The following is a 22,644-nucleotide window of genomic DNA, read 5'->3' as shown; positions in this document are numbered from 1 at the left end:
TCAGACCTAAAATGGAAAACGCCTGACACTGACAGGACAATCTCTTCAAAGTTTTTGATTGACACAATAAATTTGAGTCCAGGTACCAAAAATTATCAGGTCTGCTAAAGCAGGCAATAAACCAGTGTACACACCTGATGATTTTCCCCAGAGCTGTTTAAGGAATCGTATACCCAACTGGTTTTGAGAGCAAAAAAAAAAACCAACACTGAGATGACGGAGGTTCAAACTGCACCAGCCTACACTAATTCAAAGGAACCCTTCTTAAGCATCCATCAGAATAACCAAGTGTATTTTGCTTCCACTGCATACTGAATACAAAAACATCACAGATTTTAGCTCTTTTGCAATTCCTGAGTGCACCAAAGAAGTTATACATACAAACCACGGAAGATCATGAAGAATCTAAGTTGTTACTGTCATTTACTAACGCTGCTGTATTTCCTATCACCCACAGTTTCCTTTATTAATCTGAATAGCTGGCATTAAAATGAAAATCATGATACAAAGCTCTCTATCTTCCTGTTAATCAAGTTTAGAAAGTGGGATACATTCTTCTAGTACTTCACAACCTTTGACAAAACCCCTTAAAGCCCATTCCCATGCTGCACCTGTAAGCATGGATGGCACATGTGCTAGCCCTGAGCCCACCAGAATTGGTTCCTGCAGGGGAGCTCCTTGTGGCCACCCCCCAGCACAGCAGCAAGCAGCCTCTCAGGCCGAGCATTTGCAGGGCTCACAGCAGAAGGCTGCAGGGCTCCAACTCTCCAGCTGTCCTAAGATCTTGTCTGTGGGGTGCATGACAGCACTTTTTGTATAACTGCGCTACAGCCCTCCTTCCTACACTGTAGTTGGACAAAATGAAGATTTTTTTTTTGTTTTGGAAATCCCCACTAGCTATAATGCATTAGAGCTGCAATTGATGAAGATGCTGCTTTTCAATAAATAATAACACCACTACCTTTTGGATTGACGATACTGACTGTCTGAAATGTCCAGATCACAAGCCCACCTTCTAGAATAATACAAACTTACTACTCAGGTTAAACAGAAAAACAAATCATCTTAAAAAATATGCACTTCAGTATGTTTCATCTCTAGAAATTAAAAGTCTTGACAGAAAGGATCTACATGCCCCAGAAAACAAGCATCTGGTGCTGCCCTTGTTCCTTCAGCCTCCCCTGTCCTTGGAGCAGCTTGTCCTCCTTGATGGTGCCTGGCACCAGCACCAAGAGAGGCCAGCCAGCTTGCCAGTCAGCCCACGGACGCAGAAGGAGCACTGGCACTTGCCCGTTATTTACTGTTGCACGTCACTATGCCGGACACATAGAAACTGAAGACTACACAGCAAAGGCAATTCCAGTAAAAAAAAGACCACCAGCAGCATCCACATGGCTCTCATAAAGCAAAAGAGAAAAAAGCATCTGTTTCAGACTCTACTAACACACCAGTCAACTGCACTGGGGTGATGTTGTGCCCGTTTGTGACACAGGCATTCAGTAGTCTACATCACCAGTATTCAAAACTGCTGATTCCTTGTGTACTGCTCACAGTATTTAAATACACTGTAAGCACCATAATTTGCAGGTATCGATTATACATAAACATTATACAATACACTTATGCGTATGGGGATAGATACTTCAGATGTTACCTGTACTGAGACAAAAATAGTTTCTCACAGCGATTTGGATCTCCAGCTTCTTGCAATCCCTCATGAGACTGTGCAAATATTCCATATAAATAATCTATTATTTACAGTAACAATGATTTACTGGCCAAAACACGCCTGCCTTTCCAAACTAGTTACTCCTCAGATTTTTAATTAACGTCTTGGATTGATTCATCTAAAATGGGATTTGAAAGTGGGGTTTTTTTTTCTGTTTTATTTCCAGTAATGCCACCAAATGGCAGCTGCGTCCCTTGCTGCACAGTAAGAAGATGTGAAGGCTAAGCCATGTGCTAAAAATCTTCCAAAATCTAGCACAGGAGACAACTGGCTGTGCAAAGCTCAAGCAGGAATTTTATCAAACTGGCAGAGGGGACAGAAAAACCAACCACATACTCGGTTATTCAATTTTATGAAATGCATCTTGAGCCAGTTTTCACGTTCAGCCCCAGATTGCATGCTCTGACTAACGAGTGCACTGAGCTGTAAATATCTATCTGCATTTTCTCAACACACAGTAATCTTTCTTGCCCAGCCATGCTCTTTAGCTGTTCTAGGATTCCTGCAGATGAGGCTTCTTTCCTACTTACACGATACAGAGACTCAGGTTGGCTTTGGAAATTCGTGCTTGTGGGTAGCAGAAATTAAAGGCTACCATATGAAACTGCATCAGACTTGCAATGTGCCTACAGTAGTAAAATTAAATCTGGGCAAGATGTCATGTTAGGAGTGTAGCAGACTAAGGCTCCATGCAGTACAGTGATAGAAGGGTCCAAGTCCTGAGTCGCTCTCTGTAAGCACGGTGTAAGCACAGTAACTGGAGAAGGAGCTAAGGTGGCTAGGAATCTAAGTTCAGTGCCTAAAATTAAGTGCAATAAATCTGGTCTTGCACATGCAAAACAACATTCACATCAAATGTTTTATTTCCAATTAATTTGATTATTAAAGCAAAACATTCCGAAAAGCACTAAACTTTTATACTGAATCCAATAAAACACTCAATTTACATTACAAAATTAAATGAGATATTAACTTGCACACATATTTAAAGGAACATGCACACTTTTAACTTTTCAATTGACTACAACAGTTTTCTCGTTTCTCGTATTTTCCTCAATGATATTTGAAGTCAAAATAGTCTATCTGTATATTCCATTCAGTTTTATTAGTGTAAGTGAAAGGAAAAAAATGAACCCAACTACAGCTGTTTTCAATGGAGCACCACTAGTTAATCTTCCATTTTATTAGCACACAGTGCATCTGTAATGGGCAAGATTATTTACATTCTCTGTGCTTGTACTAAATCCTCATCCAGACTCACATAAATCTATATGCTTGGATTTTAATGGGGACAGGATGATGGGAATGTAAGTGACACTTAAAATGTCAGAGAAAGTGATTGTGAAGAAGCTATGTAAGATATGAGTCCTTCATTTTGACTGAAAAATGATGTCATTATTAGTACTGATATATAGCTAATTGGTCATTAGTGTCTGTTGAATTCTACATAACATATATAATTCTAAATATCCGATGTTCCATAGAATAACATTTCATGCTAGTAAATTTGTTTTCAGGAGGAAGCCACAAAATAAAAACAAAATAACAAGAGGTGTAAGGGAGGAAATTTCATATGACATAATGCATTTACTGGAAAATTTCTACATTTATAAACTAGTATTTGGGAGGAAAAAGGAATTAATCCATGTTGATACATAGAAATCTGACAACTAAAAGATGTGCACTCTTGTCTCCTTGAAAATATGCTTCAAGCAAGATCCTTGGCAAAAGTGGGGGACTTTAAGATGGTTGGTTGAGTTGACCGCTCACAGATGTGCTGACATATGGAAGCCAGTGCCAATGCGATACAACCTGTTGTACAGTGTCAGCAGTATAATGACAGAACAGGTTGAACTCCTGCTAATGGCCATAAGTGCTGAAGGACAACTGTGACATCCACATACATGCTACTTATCTATCCTCTCACTACTCATCTGGAGACAAGTTACAATTGCTTATTACTTACCAAAATATTTTTCATGATGATCTAACTTCCTATAACGTTTTTAATAACAAAAACTACACCACAACATACGTAGCTAAAAAAAAGTGAAGTCCTCTAAATATTTATACTTTTAATTCCTATCTTCTATCTGCTAAGGGAAATTAAGTTATTATCTCCGATCTGACACAGAGTTGCAAACATTCTGCTACCATGAGGTGCTGCACAGGAAAAAAAAAACACAGGCTTGGCACATGTAACCCAGATAAAAAACAAGAGACGTGCCTGTCTCATCTTGATGGCATGGATAGGATTTAGCTCTCATTCTGATGTACTGCATGACTTGCTTCATCTTTTTCTGCCTTACGTTCCCTTCAAAGGAAATGCAGTATCATTCCCTTACTACAGTGTACCAAGAACTCCAATATATGAGCAAAAAGCACTTCTTACAGCTATCTTTGAATGGAGGGAATAGCTGACATGCCAGAACAGATCCATTTCCCACTTGACCACCAGAGAGAAAATACAGTTCCTCTTACCAAGTAATGGAAATTTCTTTTCCTTTTCTGTAGAAATTTCTTCTTGTCTACCAGCTGGTAGCCAAGTAAATGCCTCTGTACACGAGGTCCACGCATAAAGTTATAAGACCTTACAGAAAAGTTCTCTTTATATAAACATCCCCTTCTTACTTCTTCCTTTAATTACTGATATTTTTAATAGCATTCCATGATAGCAAATTGTACAGGTTAGTTATATATCAAAAAATAATTTAAAAAACACCTAAAAAACAAAAAACAAATAAACAAAAAAACCCACAGACTTTTTTTTTTCCCCTCTGGCTCTAAATCTGTTGCCTTTCAGTTTCATGCAGCTCCCTGAACTCTTATGAGGGCAGTTAAATAAGTATCACTAATTTATCTTCTATCATTTATTGTGTTCTCTTGCGGTAACATTTTTTAATTTCCTCTTCTATCTGATCTCCTGATATTTAAGTCCCTATTCACTTGAAGTGTTGCTATCTTTGTCATCTCTCCATAAAGCTCTGGAAGGGCCTTATCTTGCAATGTTCTGTTCTGGTTAACATGCGTGTTCCAGCTGCAGATGCACCTCTGGCAGACCTAACGAAATTATTCTTTTCCTTCTTTGCTGTATCTACAATCAGTGCTTACTTAGTTCATCAAGACCTCACAAGATACAAACACTTCTGCTGTTCAAAATGCTGCACAGTTCTTCCTCCTGAATGGAAGAAGCAAACTCAAAACTGAAGAGCAAAAGCAGATGAATCCTACCAATGCACATGACTTACTTACGCAATTAGTCTATGCTGCAGTCATAAATCTCATCCATGTTCTCTTGTTAATGTGTTCAGAAATTGTGGAAACCAACAAACTGTACTGAAAGTGTGCAACCTCTCACATTCTGCTGTAGGAGGCAATGCAGACTCCTCTGTCAGAGAGGGCCCTCTGTCAGAGAGCCGAAACATGAGGCAGCACTATCAGCAGGGAACACAATGGTACAACTGGGACCCAAAGTCATGCTTCACTACTGGTCAAGAAAACACGAACCTGGTGTTCTGCTGCTACTGCCTTTAAAGGGTTAAAAGTCAAATAGCCAAAATTAGTAGTTGGACATATTTTTTTAAGAAATATTTTTCTCTGCAACAGTATTAAAAGAAAAGTATCAAAAAGATTTCTAGATAGTGAGTCTCCTTTTCTTCACTTCTAAAGTCTGGTACAAAATTACCTGTTTCTTCTGAGCAGAAATGCTCAGAAATGACAAATGTGGAATGCGCCAAACATTTTTAGGCTTCTCTCCAAAACTAATCAATAGTCCTAAATGCCTATGATCTCAGCTCCGTCAGCTCCATATAAACCTCAACCATGAGCTCTATCTTCTGTGCATGAGAAGGAATGATTAATAATCATCAGGAAAAACAAGTAACTAAAAACTAAACTTCTGTGGATTTAGTCATCACCAATAAAATCTCTGTTAAGAAAATATTTTCCCCAGTGTTAATGCAGCAATATTGTACCATAGTACCATAAATAACTATTTAATTTGAAGCAGCTTTTCTAACATTATATAACTCCTTCCTGGACTATTAATTTATATACTGCAAGATTTACTTGCTACACAAATTGACGCTTTCATCCACCAACAAAAGTACCTATTGATAACAAATAAGGGAAATAAAATTTATGTCCTCTTAATACATAAATGTTGCATTAGTCACTAAGTCTCCAGATAAGTCAGAAGTCTGCAATCCTAATATTCAGAATAGTGGAAAACAAACAGAAGGGCCCTGTAGCTATGTTCGCAATCTGTCCTAGCAAAACATCTGACAGCTGCAACACTAACAGAATTAACAGTGGAAGAATTAGTACCAGACGCTAAACAGTTGCTATAGAAAGACTCATCCATTTCTTTTCTTCTTCCCCTCTTCTTCAACCTGGCTACCCCACCACTTGACAAAATTAACACTCAGTATCATTTTTTTCCTTTGTTATTAAAAAAAAAAAACGCACCATAAATACCCTTTCATACACAAGATGATGAACTTCACTCTGCGATCTCCCTAGACTCTTAAAGACGCAGCTTGCAGCTGAAAGGACTATGTCCCCAGTTCTCTTCTTTTGAGCAGAAAATATACATCCACTTGCAGTGTGTTCCCATTTATGGGCTGTGGGATTCCACTCAGCGTCATTACAGGGCTGTCAACTGAACAAGGCAGCATCTGCTCCCTTTCTTTACAAGCTCCCTGTCCATACCTAGCCTCATTTCTAAGTGACTTCACCTGTTCCTTTATGTTCTTCCTTCCTTCTCTGCTTCTTTGCTCTTTTCCCACTGAGCACATCTCAAATGATTTGAGTAAGGATGTCCAACTCAAGTGCTGGCATTCAAACTCATTCTGGAACAGCTGAAGCAGACAAACTCTTGAAATCCTACAAGAACAAGTGCCCCCCCCAAATACCAAATTCAGAAGTTCTTCAGGAATTGAACTGCAAATGAGGGCAGGTGTCAAGTGTTAAACTATACAGCTTCCGTATCTCTTCTATTTTTCATTCTATATCTAAAAGGGAGCTACAGAAAAGAAGGGGACCGATTATTTAGTAAGTTGTGATAGAACAAGGGGAAATGTTTTCAAGATTAAAGAGAGTAGATTTAGGTTAGATATAAGGAAAAAGTATTTTACAGTGAGGGCAGTGAGGCACTGGCACAGATTGCCCAGAGATGTGGTTGATGATTCACCCCTTGAGACTTTCAGTGCGAGGCTGGCTCAGGCCCTGAGCAACCTGGTCTAGCTGTGGTGTTCCTGTTCATTGCAGGGGAATTGGACGAGATGGCCTTCAAAGGTCCCTTTCAACTCTAAGGATTCTATGATTCTATCTCGCATCAATTGATCCAACATGAAAATATGTCATTACTCTGCTAGGGGTGTAAAAAAAAAAATCCCAAACCCATCAGATCAGATTTATTCAATACATGTAAATATAGATATGCTTAAAAAAGCTTGAAATACGCTTTTCTTCTCCAAGCTTCCAGGCACGGTAGTCCTTTACCTGAGATATCTAGATAGCTAGATAAATTAGCGTGTTTATATATAATATATATATAAATACAAATATCCAAATTGTGCTACTATGGAAAAGCAATCATTTTTGAAGGACCAGTCTTCTGCAACACATGATAAAATTGTTACTGGGAAATTACTGTCGTACTCAAAAGTCTAAACTCTGCACAATCACTCAGTGTGTCTCCCTGTTTTGTATGCTATAAGCAACTTCTCAAACTAATGTCATGGTAAAAACAAATACAGGGCAGGAAAGACAATTCCTCAGTCACTGACTCCAACTCCTACTATCACAGACAAGTGCATCTTAGACTCTCTCTAATGTATTTTATAAACTCTTTACTGAAGAAAGGTCATATTCTGCATAGTAAAACTGCGACAGTGAGATATTTAGATATTTGATGGGGAAAAAAACTGAAACCAAGCTGCAATTGGACTCAGAAATCTTCTATGTGCAATATATAAAACTAAAACAACAGCATTAGATGTCCTTCACTTGCGCTCTTCTCCCCTGGCATTAGCTGATGTGTCTTTCTCTGACAACTCTCTTTGAAATATCAATATATTTTTTCAATGCAGTTATTCTCTTTTCACATTCATCTTCTTGTCTCTTTAGCAGAGATGTTGTTTGAGGTTTTACCTTCCTGGAAGCTTTTAGCTCTAAGATGCAAAATGTAACCCCTGCTCCTATTTTAAGGATGTACAGACATAAGTCATTCTAACTGAAAATGGAAAGTTGCTGGAAATACAATAGACAACATTTTTAAAAATCTCAGTTGAAACGAAACACGTGAACTTTTTATCTAGAACTGCAGAAGTACAAATGATGGTATTTTTTAGAGAGAAAGTAAAAATGAGGTAAAAATCTCTTGTTACTGAAATCTTCAAATTATTTCACCTAGTAGTCACCATATAAGAACTGTAAGTGGTCAAAGGGGAGATAAAATTCAGAGTCCAACCTAAATTCTAGACCAAACGGAATCACAGAATCATAGAATGGCGTGGGTTGAAAAGGACCACAATGATCATCTAGTTTCAACCCCCTTGCTATGTCCAGGGCCACCAACCACTACACCAGGCTATATTCCCTGAGTCCTTAGTTTTGTAAGACAAATGGATTACATTTAAATAACAACAGAAATAATATTTCTAATGAGAATTGTCAAGGATTCTGTCAGAAGCAGGAAGTAAAGGACAATCCATTCACCCACGCACTTGGTTTTCTAACATGCATGACTGGGGATCCATGTGAGAACATGCACCCCTCACCTGATCTTCATCATGATCACCATGTATGCTCCCCTCACCTGATCTTCATAACTTTTGAGGCTAATAGACGAATTCAAGCAAAACTGATGACAATTATAAATATTTCTTTAAAGTTTATGAAAGTAAGAGCCTAGTTAGTAATATAAGGGAAAGTATAGATAATGTGTCCCTTTAGCAAGTTGAACCTTTCTAAACAGCAGAGAATCCACACAGAAGGACAACACTGCTGCTCACAGAGTTGCTTGTTAAATAAAAAGAGTTTGTGCTAATGCAGGTCTTTAAAATTGCTTTGTTAACACAATGTCTTAGCAGGATTCAGAAAGCACCTTGAGGAGAATGCTGCAGCAATGCAGAATTCCTTCTAGCTAGGACTCCCATCATTTTGCTATCCTATTTCTTTCCACTCCTTAGCAAGCCAAACTTCAAAAAATGAAAAAAAGACTTCATAAAAATGGCATGACAGAACACTGCATGCATCTTGTTTTAGTTATAGACAGTAAATGTATTCATTTTGCAAAAACTCCCATTTCTCCTGCTACTAACAATGCCGACTGCTGAATTTGCTGAAATTCTCCCTTTCTTCTTTCTTGCCCACCATCAACAACAAAAGAATCAAGAGATCAAAACCTTCTATCCTAATCGAGCAGGCATTTACAGTTCCTGTACACTTAACTTCATGCTAACAGGATGCGGCCTTCATTACTGATAGATGAGTCAGGAAAGGACTCATTTCAGTTTGTTCTGCAAGGCTAATGAAAGTAAGAAGTAGGGATAAAAATATGAGATGGCAGAAGCTGACACATAGATATCTAAACATAAATGTCTGCTGCTCATATAAAAAACATTGAACTTTTACCACACTGTCAGTGTATGCTCATCTTAAAGATCAAAATATAATCGAATAAAAGAAAAAATAGATATCTAAAGTTTAACAGTTTCATCACCCGATGACTACACAAATATAAACACAGAGGGCAAATACAAAACAGCTGTGATTTCAAGAGTGCAATGTCATCTGAAGTGCACTGCATTGTTATTACTTCGTAATCAGTCTTCTGACTTCGTCTTCAAAACATGTTTAATATTGTTCTTCTACTTTGAGTATTTAGAGAGAAAAAGCTACTATTCCTATTTGACAATTTCCCTTCCACTTCTTTACCAAGTTTTGTATTTATAATTACTTTTTTGAGTCATCCTCAAAACATGAGAGCAAAGAACATATCTTAACTTCCTTGTATATTTTTCTTTCAAGCAGATGCTGCTAAATACAGAACACTACTATTTGATTCAAAGCCACTGTAAGGACATCTTACATACACTTCCTTTTACAACTCAAAAGAACCAAAAATAAGTCAAGTACAACAGAAAAAAAATGCATCATATTAAGGAGGATAAATTAAGCGTATTACGTGATTTCTGTTTCTGTATTAAATGGTCTCCACTCCAGCCTAAAAGCTAATGTTTCTTTATCGCATATTTTAAACCCATGTTTGCACAGCTATGCTTAAGCTGTTTTTACAGCTTATTTTGCTTGTAAAGTCAATATTAAAATATTTGCAAAAGCTTTTAAATGAGTCTTCCACAGGTGTTTTAGAAAGCAAGACTTTCTGCATCATAATTGAAGATACCTACAAAGCACCACTGTAAGCATTTTTCACACCAAGAAACAGGGGCTTCTTTAGGGCTTCTAAGCTCTTTGCAATTTGGAGTCATAAGCCATTTCAGTACTGCTTTACATCTTTACTTGTTAGAATCTTTTTAATTTTGAAATGATGCTAAGGACAGACATCACAGCAGAGGTTTCCCATTTAAAAGTTGACTTTTTTTTTTTTTTTTCCCCCAAAGCATCTGAACTTCTCACAGTACTAGCACAACTTCAATCTAATATACAGCCTTCAACAAAAACCTGAAAGATAATGGTAATAGCTTTTGTTTTAGCAAGTCTTCTTCTGCTTCTTTATACCCCAGTGGAAGCCCATTGCTCGTCAGCAGTTAAGGGCTGAGACATACATTTCATGAAAAGCAATTACAACTTGGAGTGCAACAAGGAATCCGGCAACTTTAAAACACAAAGATGATATTCTCTGGACCACTCAGTAAAAAGCCAAGAGCATACCAGAAAGCATAACAGACATGGTACACTTAGAAACATATCATAGTAAATTAGTAAATTTAGGGGAAAAAAAACAGATCTTGACAAGATACCAGCAATACATACTTCTGACAAAGCTGGCTGAACAGTACTTTGGGAGAAAGAGGACCTCTTCCAGCTTCTCTCATGCTGTGAAGGAACAAGAACATCGCTGAAGTCAAGGGTCCTGGGCTGGAGAGGTTTACCACCAAAGGATCCTTCAAAGTAAAAGTAAAATATGCATCAACTTCAAAATGAGTGACACACAAGTCTTATTTCAGGTTAATACATTTATCACAAAGAACAAAGTAACTTTTAGTCTTAGATGGTTTCACTCTTTTTAAGAAAGCTTGATGTGACCTAAGGACAGTGAAAGAGCAAACTTATTAACTAAACCATAATAGTAACAATACCAAGAAATTCTCAGCGAACAAAATGGCTGTTAACCAGTAATTGTTTTGAACAGCCATGTCCGTTATTCCCAGAATTAAGTGAAATATAGGAGTGCTTACAGAAAGAGTAATGAGTTCTTATACAGTGAGGTCTTTTTGCCAGGCTATGGTTCATCAAAGCTATCCGTAAGGGAACTTTCTCCCATTTTTTCTCTGAAACTAATTAGTAACAAACATAATGAAATCTTATTTTATTCGATCTGTTTTTCAGAATATAAATGCCAAGTGGAAGTTTGCCTCATATACCCCTTGGTTTATCTGTTTTACTCTTCTTCCCACGTGTACTGAGCTGAGAGCTGCATACTGAAATTTTCACACACCCAGCAGCCACAGAATCCCACCCTGCTCTCCCAGGAACCGAGCACCAGAAAGGCTCAGGCTGCAGTTCACAAGCAGAGGTTGACAGCAGACCAGTGCAGATCAGCCATTTTTGGGGCAACCTACAGGACATGGCATCATCTTCTCCAGGTTAAGACTCACACCTCCCAGCAGGTCCTAGGGCTGCAGGGAGCTGACCTGCAGCCATGTCTTAGACCAAAACATGCTTCTGAGTTGCTTTGGGGCTACTTGTGTTCAGAAAGCTGCAAGCCATCAGCACTCCTTCACATGCCCCTAGGTTCATCCTTGGTCCCAGTGTCTACTGGTCTCCTGATCCTCACAAAAACAGATTACAATTTCCAGACAAACAACTAGAGAGGGTGCCTCTTCTAAAAAGAGAACTGAACAAAATATAAGCTCTACAGATACACACAAACATAAAGTAAGCGCATCACATTACATGCACTGTCAAAACTTTACCAAGCACAAAGCTAGCAGTTTCTCCATTACAATCAGTTAGGCTACTGGAGTCTTCTGATCCTCTGCTGACGTACACAGACCACAAAATACATTCTGTGCTCCAAAGAGCTTACTTACTTTGTAAGCACTGTCATTAAAGAGAAAATAAATCTTTCAACCTTATGGCTGTGTAAGGTTCACATCACACATAAGCCAACATACCACTGCTTTTCTAAGCCTCCGGGCACAAACAAGCTCCAGACTTCAGTTGTGGCTGGGGAATAACTTGGTGAAACATGCTGCTGTTCAGAACTGCCATTAGCAGTAACAAAGATAACAGTGCAATGAATTTCACACTGCTCTCGCCTGGAGAAGCTATGAGCACCACTGAGAACAATATACAGAAATCTTTGTAATTTCAGCAGTGTCTGAAAGATTCCCACCTCTCAATCCTTACCACCACCAGAAAGCTCCCAGCAACCAGCAGAAAGAAAGAAAAAAAGAAAAAAAAAACTCTGCAAACTGCTTTATTTAACTACCAGAGGAAAAGGGATACTATCCTTACTCCACCTGCCAACAATATATTATGAAAATAAGCATCTCTAAGAAACAACAAGGAACAACAGCATGTTGATCATAATGACAATTGTTTCTTTCCCATAGGCCTCTGAGGACAAGACGTTTAGTCTTCACTAGAATCTTGTTACCCTCAGTTTAACACTCCATCTGGGAAGCATGCATTACATTTTACAAGCCCCATCACTGTACTGCTGAGGCAGGCCAGAATAAAATATTTCATCAACACTTTATAGAGCCAGAAATACTCTATCCTGTATTATACAAATACTCTATTCTGTATTATACACATATGTTGAAGAAACAAAATGGGAAATAAACATAAGCCACTCTTCTTAGGGTCAAGCATTATTTGCTACTTCAGTGTTAGAAAATATGACAGGAAGTGACTATTCTCCTTCTTTCAGGGCTCAACAATTGGTTTTGTGACAGATTATGATTCACAGACATCATAAACTGGCTGAACTACTAAAAGATAGCCATACCACCCTGACAATGGCCAATCTTGTCTACAATTCAAAGACAAAAAGAAACAGGAGAGTAAGAGCTCATCTTTAGCAGAGACGTGATTTCCTTGCACCAGTTTCTTCCCACATTTGCCCAAATCTGTATTTCTCACTGCATACTTACCAACTGGGAGTCTGAAGTATGACAGATTTTTAACTTTGTTCCTTTTTCCTTCATCTCATACATCAGTTCATTTAGTATGTGAGTCTGTGCCAAATTCTGAAAGAAAAAATAAATCCAAGAAAACACACCCATTTTTTTACTACCCAGCTCTCTTTAGTTAAAAATTCTATATTCAGGGTTAGACAAAACCAGACATATTTAATAATGTGCAACTGAGATTTAAATCAGTAGAAAAAGCAGATGCCACCCTTACAAGAGCTATCACTAATCTCAGACTGTTTCTAAAATTGTATCTAATTCTGTTCCTACAATTTCCAAGTATTTTCCTATTAATAACATTGTTATTGCTGAACAACATTTTTGTTAGCTTGTTTGTTTTGCTTTTGTTTCTTTGATGGTGAGAACACTAGTAAGAAAAAGCATTTGTTTCTGTTAAAATTTGCAGCCTTCCTAATAGCACCATAGCTTTTTTTTTCTTTTATTTTGGTTAATGTTTGCTGCAGATGACTTAGGTTTCCTCAAAGCCCTATGTCTGCTGAGAGAACAATTTGTAGTAATTATACACTTAAAAATTTACTTTTTATAGCCACAATCATAAATGTTAAGTGAAGTGTGCCAGTTCAGAACACCTTTGAAGCAAGTTAATTTCATATGCTTACTCCTGACTGCAGATATATATATATATATATATCTCTGTCCAACCAGCGGGCATTAAGATGTTCCAATATAAAAGCTAGTAAAGCTGTTGCTATTTTTAGGATGTTGGATTTGTTATACATCCAAATCAATAAAAGTTTACTCAGATAGTTCATTCTGGTTAGGAAAAAAAAAACCTATAATCAATAAAAATATGCATGAAGTACCATTTTTCACACCCACAAGTACGTTAAATACCGAGCATTACTCATGACTGCCTGATGCTGAACTTACAAATAAAACCATATGCTGGAGTACAACCCACACACATATGCAGCATATAACACACGACATTTTCATTTGTCTCAATATTCTGAAAAATGCTACTGATCCAGGAACTTTTTTTTTTTTTTTTTTTTTTTTTTTTTTTTTTTTTAATAAAAGGAAATATTGCTTAGATAGAAAGGAGTGGAAAGAATTTGAAAAGGGCCTCCTGAAAGCAAAAAGTGGTAACCTTCAGAACCTTTCACAAAGCCCATGGTTTATAAAAATTAACATTCCTGAAGTTTCTGAAGTCTATAAAGAGAAAACTGTATGAGCATTCCATCTTACCTGCATGACAGCATTAAAAAAGCACGTATTTCCTAAATTATTTATTCCTTTAACTGGAACTGATGTACCATTACCAGAACTTTTCCCTTTCAGAATTTCACTTGTTTCACTGCTTTCATCACGGAGTCGTATGATTTTTGATGAACCTGTAATTAAACTACAGATTAGCATTACTTGATAACTGGATAGTTAAAACAACTCAGTCCTTCTTTGGATTACGTTTATTATTTTTGACATGAGCTGAAAGACATCCCAATGGCACTCTAAGCCACTTTATAAAGTCTTTAAAAAACATGAGACATCAACAGTTAAAACCCTGGGAAAAAAAATTCCCCCAACTACATATATCCAACAAGTGCCTTTCACAATAATTCGAACATCTCCTAAGAGTTTAGCTTCTTCATTATGTAAAAAATAAAGAAGTAAAATAGGTTCTGTTAGTCTATTAACAACAAGAAGTTTAAGGTATGTTCTTTAGATGCACTGGAAACACCACACAAGGGCTATTTTTTGGTGCATTTATGGAGAGCTAACCAACGGTTACCAACTGAATATTGCACATCTTTACCAATTTTTATGCTTTCCTTAAATTGTCTGGTACAACTTGGCCAAGGCAGTTCAATTTGAGTTGTTATCAGTTTTTCTCAAATGCTACATTTGCTCCCGCACCCACCTCCCTTTGTAACAGCCTGGGGAGTTGCTAGTAAAACCCAAATGGATACAACATTATTTTAATTTCAAACCACAAGAATTTGATAAAGCTGCAATGGAATATGCTACCAGCATAACATCCGTGCATTTTCCTGTTTCTCTTATTATTTAAATAGATTGGGGCAGCAAAGTTAGACAGTCATTAACTTGTAGCCTAGAGGTAACAGAAAGACTTGAGATAACAATATTTAGCCTGGAATTCTACTAGCAACTTTCATATTGTCATGGTTGCAGGACTAAATATGAACATTACTGACATCTGCAGTGTCTTAAATATTGATTAACAATGCATGTCAATGTAAACGAGTTATGGACTTAATAGATGCCAAGAACCGTGATGCTGCAATCTATGCCTTGACATATGAATTCATATATTTGTTCTAATGAGTTTCACATCGAAATCTCATTAAAGTGTTCTTGGGAAATAACTAACCAGCCTATTTACGTTAATGAAATGCTCATGCCAAGAGGTTCTTTAACGTAGGTTCTGCATAGTTTCTTGCTTACAAGATGAAAAAATATAATTAAATAAAAAACAAGTCATTAAAATATTTTATCTGCAACAAGCCTCTGATGCAGTCTGCCTGCACCCTGCAGCGCCATCAAGGCATAATTATTTCTCTGAACTGCATCTGAGTTTGTCAAAATGCAGCAAGAGGTGCTTTGCTGTTTAAAGATATTTTTAAATGTTCCCAGTAACACTGCTTACACAGCTTTAAAATATTCTTCATTCCACAAGAGAAGGGCAAAGAAAGAGACTAAATTGTCCTTGAAAAAGCAGCGTGTTTTTGAATGCAGTAAACAACAAACGGCTTGAAAGCTGCTCACACCCAAAAACAGCCACTGTTTCATGGGCTGTGTGCAGTAACACTTTTTAATTTACATTGCAAGGGGTTATTCTACAATGTCTGATGTTCCTTCATCCACAAAGAGCTCCAAAAGCATCTTAGAAGGAGAAAGGGAGCCCCAAGTATATGCAGCTTGAAGGCACTCCTCACTCTCAGAAATTTGATAATATTATTGGAGACTTCTTCCTTTTGGAAAAGTGTGGACACAGAGAAGTGCTGGAGAGAAGAGATGGTTAAAAAGAAAAAAAAAAAAAAAAAGCCAAAATTGTGTAAATAATTTGTGTATTAGTATACCACAGTTGTTGCATTTATCCATCGGCATTCAAAAACATCTGGGACAGCATCTTAAAGTAAACAATGTTCACAAGGCCATCTGGACAAAACTGCAGGCAAAAATTAAAGCATAAGCATATGGAAAAGCAGATTTTTCTCTTCCCTTTAGCAGTACAGGATGACAAATGTCAAACCTAGATCTGTCCACGCTTCACTGTGCTACGCTTTGCAGCACCACCTGGCTCTCCTTGCACAGCCACCAAATATGGACAGCACTGCCACAGCGGACCATATCTGCAGGGCAAACTCGATAAAAGCATTTCACTTCATGGTTAAATGGAAACTTCACACAAGTAGCAAGGCTCCATTTGCTGAATCTCACATATGAATTATTTAAGGGGGGAAAACAAAGCAACAGCATCCAGTTTTGTGATAAGGGCTAAGAGAAAACGCAATTGCAAAGCACAGTGCATGAGAACCAGCCATACGATGTCACAAAGCTGGATAATTAGCACAGGGGTGAGAAGGAGCAATAAATTAAGAAAAGGCCTGTATGTCGTTAGAGAAATCTAGGTACCTCCTTTTATTAAAAAGGCTTTAATTATCATCTCTTCATTTTTCAGTACATTTTACAAGCTAATTCCACACAGTATTTCGCTAGATTTTTGTATCTGTGAAAAAAAACAGTGCTTTGCCATTACAGTCACTATCTGCCATCTAGCTCACTCCATACAGACGTTTTTAGGGACATAAGAGCCAGAGGAAGGACAGCGGTTTTTAATTGAACTCAGTTCAGCGTCCCTTGTTTGAGGATAGATGACAGACAGGCCTAAAGCTGAATGTTTAGTTGACATGTGATGAGTTGGCCAGTCTTAATAGAAGATGCTGGTGATGCCTGCGATAGCTAGTACTTCTACAGCTTGGGGCTGGAGGGTCCTTCTGCAATATTAACCCACGGCTACAAGCCTGTTATTAATCAGAAGACCAATACGTAATTTTTTAAAGTGAATTTGCACTGAACTGTTTCAGATTCCTCCTGACCTAATCTTGCAATTCTGTAATGTTTTCACAGAAGTGCTCTGGGATATGAAAAGTGATTTTTCAAGCCAGTATAGATAAAAAGAATTTTAAGATAAGGACTCTATCAAAAAAATCTATTGCTGTACACGAGGACCTACAACTCCTGGCTGAATTGCATTCTGTGAAAGGAAGAACTGCCATCCACCCAGCCATGGGCAGCAGTAACTGTTATAGAGGAACTCCTGCCAGCCTTACCAAGAGCAAGGTGGATGAAAAGTATTCTGTATGCAATTCACTAGCACATCTTTTAGAGTTCACACAGGTGCCATCAGCCTCTTTGCCTTTCTCAGACAGGGCGGGCATTGGCCCCAGCAGCCATCAGGACCTGCTTCTCTCCTACAGCACTGCAGACGATTAATATTGTGCCACTGTTTTCTTCAGCTTTTCTAGCTCCCTCTGCTCATCTATATCTCACCTTGTAGGCTCTGAGAGAAGGCAACATCACAACTGCACAGCACTGGCCTTACAGGTATGTGACAGAGCTCAAGCCCTACCTTGATGCAGAGAACAGTTCAGCTCATAAATGACAAGTCACCAACCCAGGTGCAAAAGCAACATAGTGCTGGCACAATCACTTGCAAAAGATGTTCAGAAAACTTACCGGTGGTCCTCCAGCACTACAAACACTTGCAGCCTATGTGGACTTTTATATATCTCTCTTGCTGAAAGCGAAACGTGCCTAGGGGTGCAGATGGTATGCAAGCAAAAATATAAATGACATCCAATGTTTCTTTCAGCTGGGGGAGTAAGCATTTTTGCTCATCTTTTCAATGTAACTGTTGCTGCGTTGTTGGTTGTTGTTTTTTTTTTAATTAAAAATGAGGGTTCCAGGAATATGCACTTTTATTCCAAGGTCAAGCCTTTTTTACTGAATAGAACTGCAGTACTTCAGTTGAAGGTCTTCATAGCAAAAGCAAGGTTAATAGATTTCCTTTCTTTTACCAAGTTCTCCTCATGCATGTTTTACAAAATGCTACCAAATTGTCTGGCATTCCTTTTTCATTTAAAATTTTTGGTTTTTTTTCCAACACCGTACCACAATGAGAATCCAACCCTTAGAAAAACAGCATTGTACTAATCATAAATGATCACTAGATTCATGTTCTAAAGGACTGATTCCTCTTGTGGGGTTACTGTCCTACCAACTTTATTTCTGTGATTCTGCCAGGTTGTTATGAACTAAAAAACTCATGCACATAGAGTGGAAGAGTAACCTACTCAGCCATCAGTGCTGATGCTCCGTGCTCAGATGGCTGGTGCTAAACAAGTAAGCAAACACACAGACAGGAAAGGGAAAAACCTACGGCTAAAAATGGCAATGTCTAAAATTTTTTTTATTATAACAAGTTAAGTAAATGTGAAAAAATTAGGACAGACAACAGAAATGTCTTTTTGCTGAGGTATACTTCAAATTCAGATAGTCAACATATTCTGCATTATTTTGCTAGTTACATTTAGTTACATTTTTTTCATACTATTCGTTTTTCCAGGCACGTTAACACCCAGTACTCATACTGTAAAGTTATGTATTTTTAATTTTTCCATCAGTTATATCCACTAAAGCAAAAACCAAGTTTTCAGCTTTCATCTGTTGGCAAAAGCTGGGCAGCTGAACTTACTAGCAAAATCTTAATCCTCTGCTTTACCTTCCAAACAACAAAATTAACTACAGAATCTGAGAACAGATATTCTTCCTTCTCATTCTATTGCCACACAAACAAATTTAATTAACTGCTTTATAAAGAAATTCAGTATGCAATCCTATGTCTTCACCAATGTCTAGTTTGGCTTTTATAAAGGAAAATATGCATTTTTAAAATCTCAAAACAATTTATTTTCTCCAGCAAATGAGCAGGCACCCAGCTAGCAATGTCTCAGCATGGTTTCTGTGTACTACATGTGCATTATGTCCATGTGAAGCTCACAAGTGTGCCACACTGACAATACTGCACCTGCCTTTCTGTGAAAATCATCATGGCCTGCTAACCTTTTCCACAAAACAAATTTCTGGGTGGTACACCCTAGAAAGCAATCTTGCTTTATTCTTCCATCTTGTGCCCAACATGACCTCTTAACCAAACAAACTCCTCTACAGAGAGGGGGAGAAAAATAAAAGAAAAAAGGGAAAGGAAAAAAAAAAAAGCAGGCATGGCTGGGTACAACAAACCATAGGATCAGATGCGAAAATCACACAGCTGCAAGCATTCTTTTGGGAACCCAGCACTGGGATTTATCTCAATCGCTTAATGTAATTACAAAAGTCAGTCATGTAGTAGTAATGTAATTTGCACATTTTTACAGCTGAAGTGAAGTCGAATCTTTATGAGAGGCTGAGTGAAAAGCAGGGATCCTGCTGCCACACTATTCCACCACATTAGTACCAAATGACAAGCATTTTGCTTTTGTTTATTTTCCAGGCTGCATTAATTAAGAAATCTATATAACTCTCCCTTACACACTGAAGCTGATTCTTTTATCTTTAAATGACTCCCGTGCTCTCAAGAATTAAAAAAAAAAAAAAATACCCCAGCCTTCATCTGTTACTTATATCTATGCTCATACTGCATTTCTGTAGAATTTTCTACACAATGCTACTTGAATTGTAATGAAGCACCCCGCCAAACAGTTATTAGAATATAAAGAAATCCAGATATAAGATGCATTTTTATTACAGTGCAACACTGGGGTATGAAAAGCAAGTAAATATGTTCAATTAGGCCTTTTTTAATTGAAGGCAGAAACAGAAAAGCAATGGGATGAAGCATCAGATTAATTTTAAATAAATGAAAAAAAAGTTGTGAGAAACAAGCACTGTAAAACTGACAATAGTTTGTATTTCCAGGTTTAAAATCAGTAGTTTAGTATTGACTAATATACAAAATATATATATTTATATATTTTTATATATATATTTTTTTTTTTTTAAATCTAAACCAAAAAGAATTTAAAGGACAACTTACACTGAAAATATCACTGTAACATGAAATGAAATGCTAAAACAAAATAAAAGCTAAGTCGTGAATGGTAGAGTTAATTTTCACTGCTGTCTGCTGTGTCCTTTGCTTTCTGAACAGCACAAGTTATGCTTTGATTTCTGATTCTACTAAAATACATATTCGTGATTCTGTGACTCTGTGAAGGTATTCTAGCTTTAAAAAAAAAATAACTCTTAAGCTACATTTCTCTAGTGCAAGCACCTAGTGCTTCAGATTAACTATGTGACGTAAAAGAATGCTGTTGAATTTATGGAAGTAAAACTAGAACATCAGATCTGTTAGGAAATTCCTGCTTACACACCTATTACTTATTCATCCATGCATCAGTGTTTCCTAGCATCTTCCAGGGGTAGCTGGGACCAAAACAACCAACTATGCGAGTCAAACAGCTTCTTCCTCTTTTAATTGCCGCCTGAGGAAGCCCAACAACGTACCTTTGGGCCAATACTGCCAGAGCTCAAACTGAACAGCTTGGCACAGCCGCTTCCTACCTTCCTGAAGGCTGCAAACGTCCCAGCTCAGAGCACATATTTTCCTACTTCTGCATCAGCTTACTGTAGGTGAGCCTCAGTCTGTCTGGAACAGCACAGGCAACACGACTGCCCTCCAGCAGCAGCCATCCCCACACATGGAGCAGCTTTTTGCTGCAGAAATGAGCATGTACAGTGGGGTACACCAGGGAAATGACCCAGGCCAGAACAAAGCCAGCAGAAATCCTGACCCTCTCAGCTTTCTACACCAATTCCCTGTACCTTTTAGGCTTGGACCAGCGAAGGAGACTGGGAAAGGAGGAGCAGGAACAAGCAGTGGGGTCTTGCTTCTGAGGCAGCACTGACACAAAAACCTCACAGACGTGGTGTGAGGCAGCGGGAATGCAGACTCATTAGGCTGTCAATGATGTAAAACTGCACTACATCGCTCACTGCCTTGTGCTCACAGTGAGAGCCAGCCTGACCTCACCACTCATACTGATTACTAGAGCTACACAGCAGTCACTGCCACAGCACCTTGTGTTTCAAGGCATTAGAGCAAGCAGGGAGGACTCCGTACAATCCTGTCACAACATATGTAACCAAAGACTGAAGCTGGACAATGGCTAGATCTTAATTTCAATCCCTGGTTCAGGAAACTGGAAAAAAAATTGGTTTAAGTCAAACAGAAAAAAAATTGGAAAAAAAAATCTATTCCTTTCACAGATTCCTTTAAATGTATTTCCTTTAAATCTATTCTAGCAAGTATTTAACTGAAATACATGTTTCTACAAAACAGAGTATCAAAATGAAACACAAATACATATAGAAAGGAAATACATTCTGCCATGCTCTAATACAATCCCCTGATTGTAAAGACAACCCTACTTCTGAATTAGTTTGGAATTGTGCTTGCTTAATTTAAGACATTTCACAGAAAAGTAATTTTCTAAGCCCCCAACTCTGAAAGCTTTAGATATATTCGAATTTCACAAATTAATATTCCAAAACACAAAGCACAAAGAATCCTATCACTTCTGAAAGTCTTACCCAGAAGCTCTAAGCTAGAATGAAGTTGTTTCCATTAAATTAACTGAAACAAACACTCACTCTCCAAGAGAGCTGCAACACCAATTTATGTCTACATGAAAGCTTGAAACTGTAGCTACGAGTGAAAGTGAAATCACACACTGCATTTTCATCATTCCAGGCAAAATGATGCAAAAAGGAGCAATTCATAAATTTATTACAAATAAATTACTCAACGTAGAAACTTGTGACCAGACAAAATACAAAATATGAATTTCTGAGTGACACCTAGACTTTTTTCCCTCCAGAATTCCTATCACCCATTAGAACTAGCAGGATTTGTGCACATGCAGCTAGAAGAATACAGTCCAATCCAGTAAAGCACTCTTTTCCAATCATATTTCCAACCAGTTGACTGGGGTGTGGTGTGATGTGGTGTGGTGTGTGTGTGTGTGTCTGTGTGTATAACCTGGAATCTGATGTCTCTCATAAGTCAAAAGCCAGAAATGCTCCAGTGTGTGTTACGGTAGGGATGAACAATAGGGATTCTCAAGAGCAGACAGTTGAGGGCCACACATACAAAGTTCTATCTATAATCATATGTACTGATAGATATAGGAAGTTCCTAAAGTAAGAAAATAATTTAACATAATTTTCTATTAACAGAAAAAAGCATCACAATCCAATTACATCAAAGAACAGTAAGCATTACACTCAACAACAGAGTACTATAAGATGCCCTTACACAAATTTATTTAACTACAGAAAACAGATCAGAAACAGAAAAAAAATTCAGATGTTACACATCCACACTGTATAAATTCAATTCATTAATTCCTCCAGATAATTTTTGTGCATTAATTCATATGGCATTTTACTTAAGGTATAATATTTTCTCTACAACCAACTGGT

At 37.7% G+C, this 22,644-nt stretch overlaps 1 protein-coding gene across 4 annotated transcripts in view; it reads right to left on the bottom strand.

The window, feature by feature from the left end:
• USP45 (ubiquitin specific peptidase 45) overlaps nucleotides 1-22,644 on the bottom strand; it is a 50,817-nt gene that overhangs the window by 16,158 nt on the left and 12,015 nt on the right. For all 4 annotated transcript variants that reach the window (XM_085217593.1, XM_085217595.1, XM_085217594.1 and 1 more), the window contains exons 6-8: nucleotides 14,326-14,471; nucleotides 13,078-13,173; nucleotides 10,730-10,860 (exon numbers count right to left, since the gene is read on the bottom strand). In XM_085217593.1, the coding sequence (XP_085073719.1) occupies nucleotides 10,730-10,860; nucleotides 13,078-13,173; nucleotides 14,326-14,471 (373 nt within the window). The remainder of the gene's footprint in view (nucleotides 1-10,729; nucleotides 10,861-13,077; nucleotides 13,174-14,325; nucleotides 14,472-22,644) is intronic.

The sequence above is a fragment of the Meleagris gallopavo genome, chromosome 2, assembly GCF_905368555.1.
Source record: "Meleagris gallopavo chromosome 2, MGAL_WU_HG_1.1, whole genome shotgun sequence".
NCBI lineage: Eukaryota > Metazoa > Chordata > Aves > Galliformes > Phasianidae > Meleagris > Meleagris gallopavo.
This window is presented reverse-complemented; position numbering and strand designations above follow the sequence as displayed.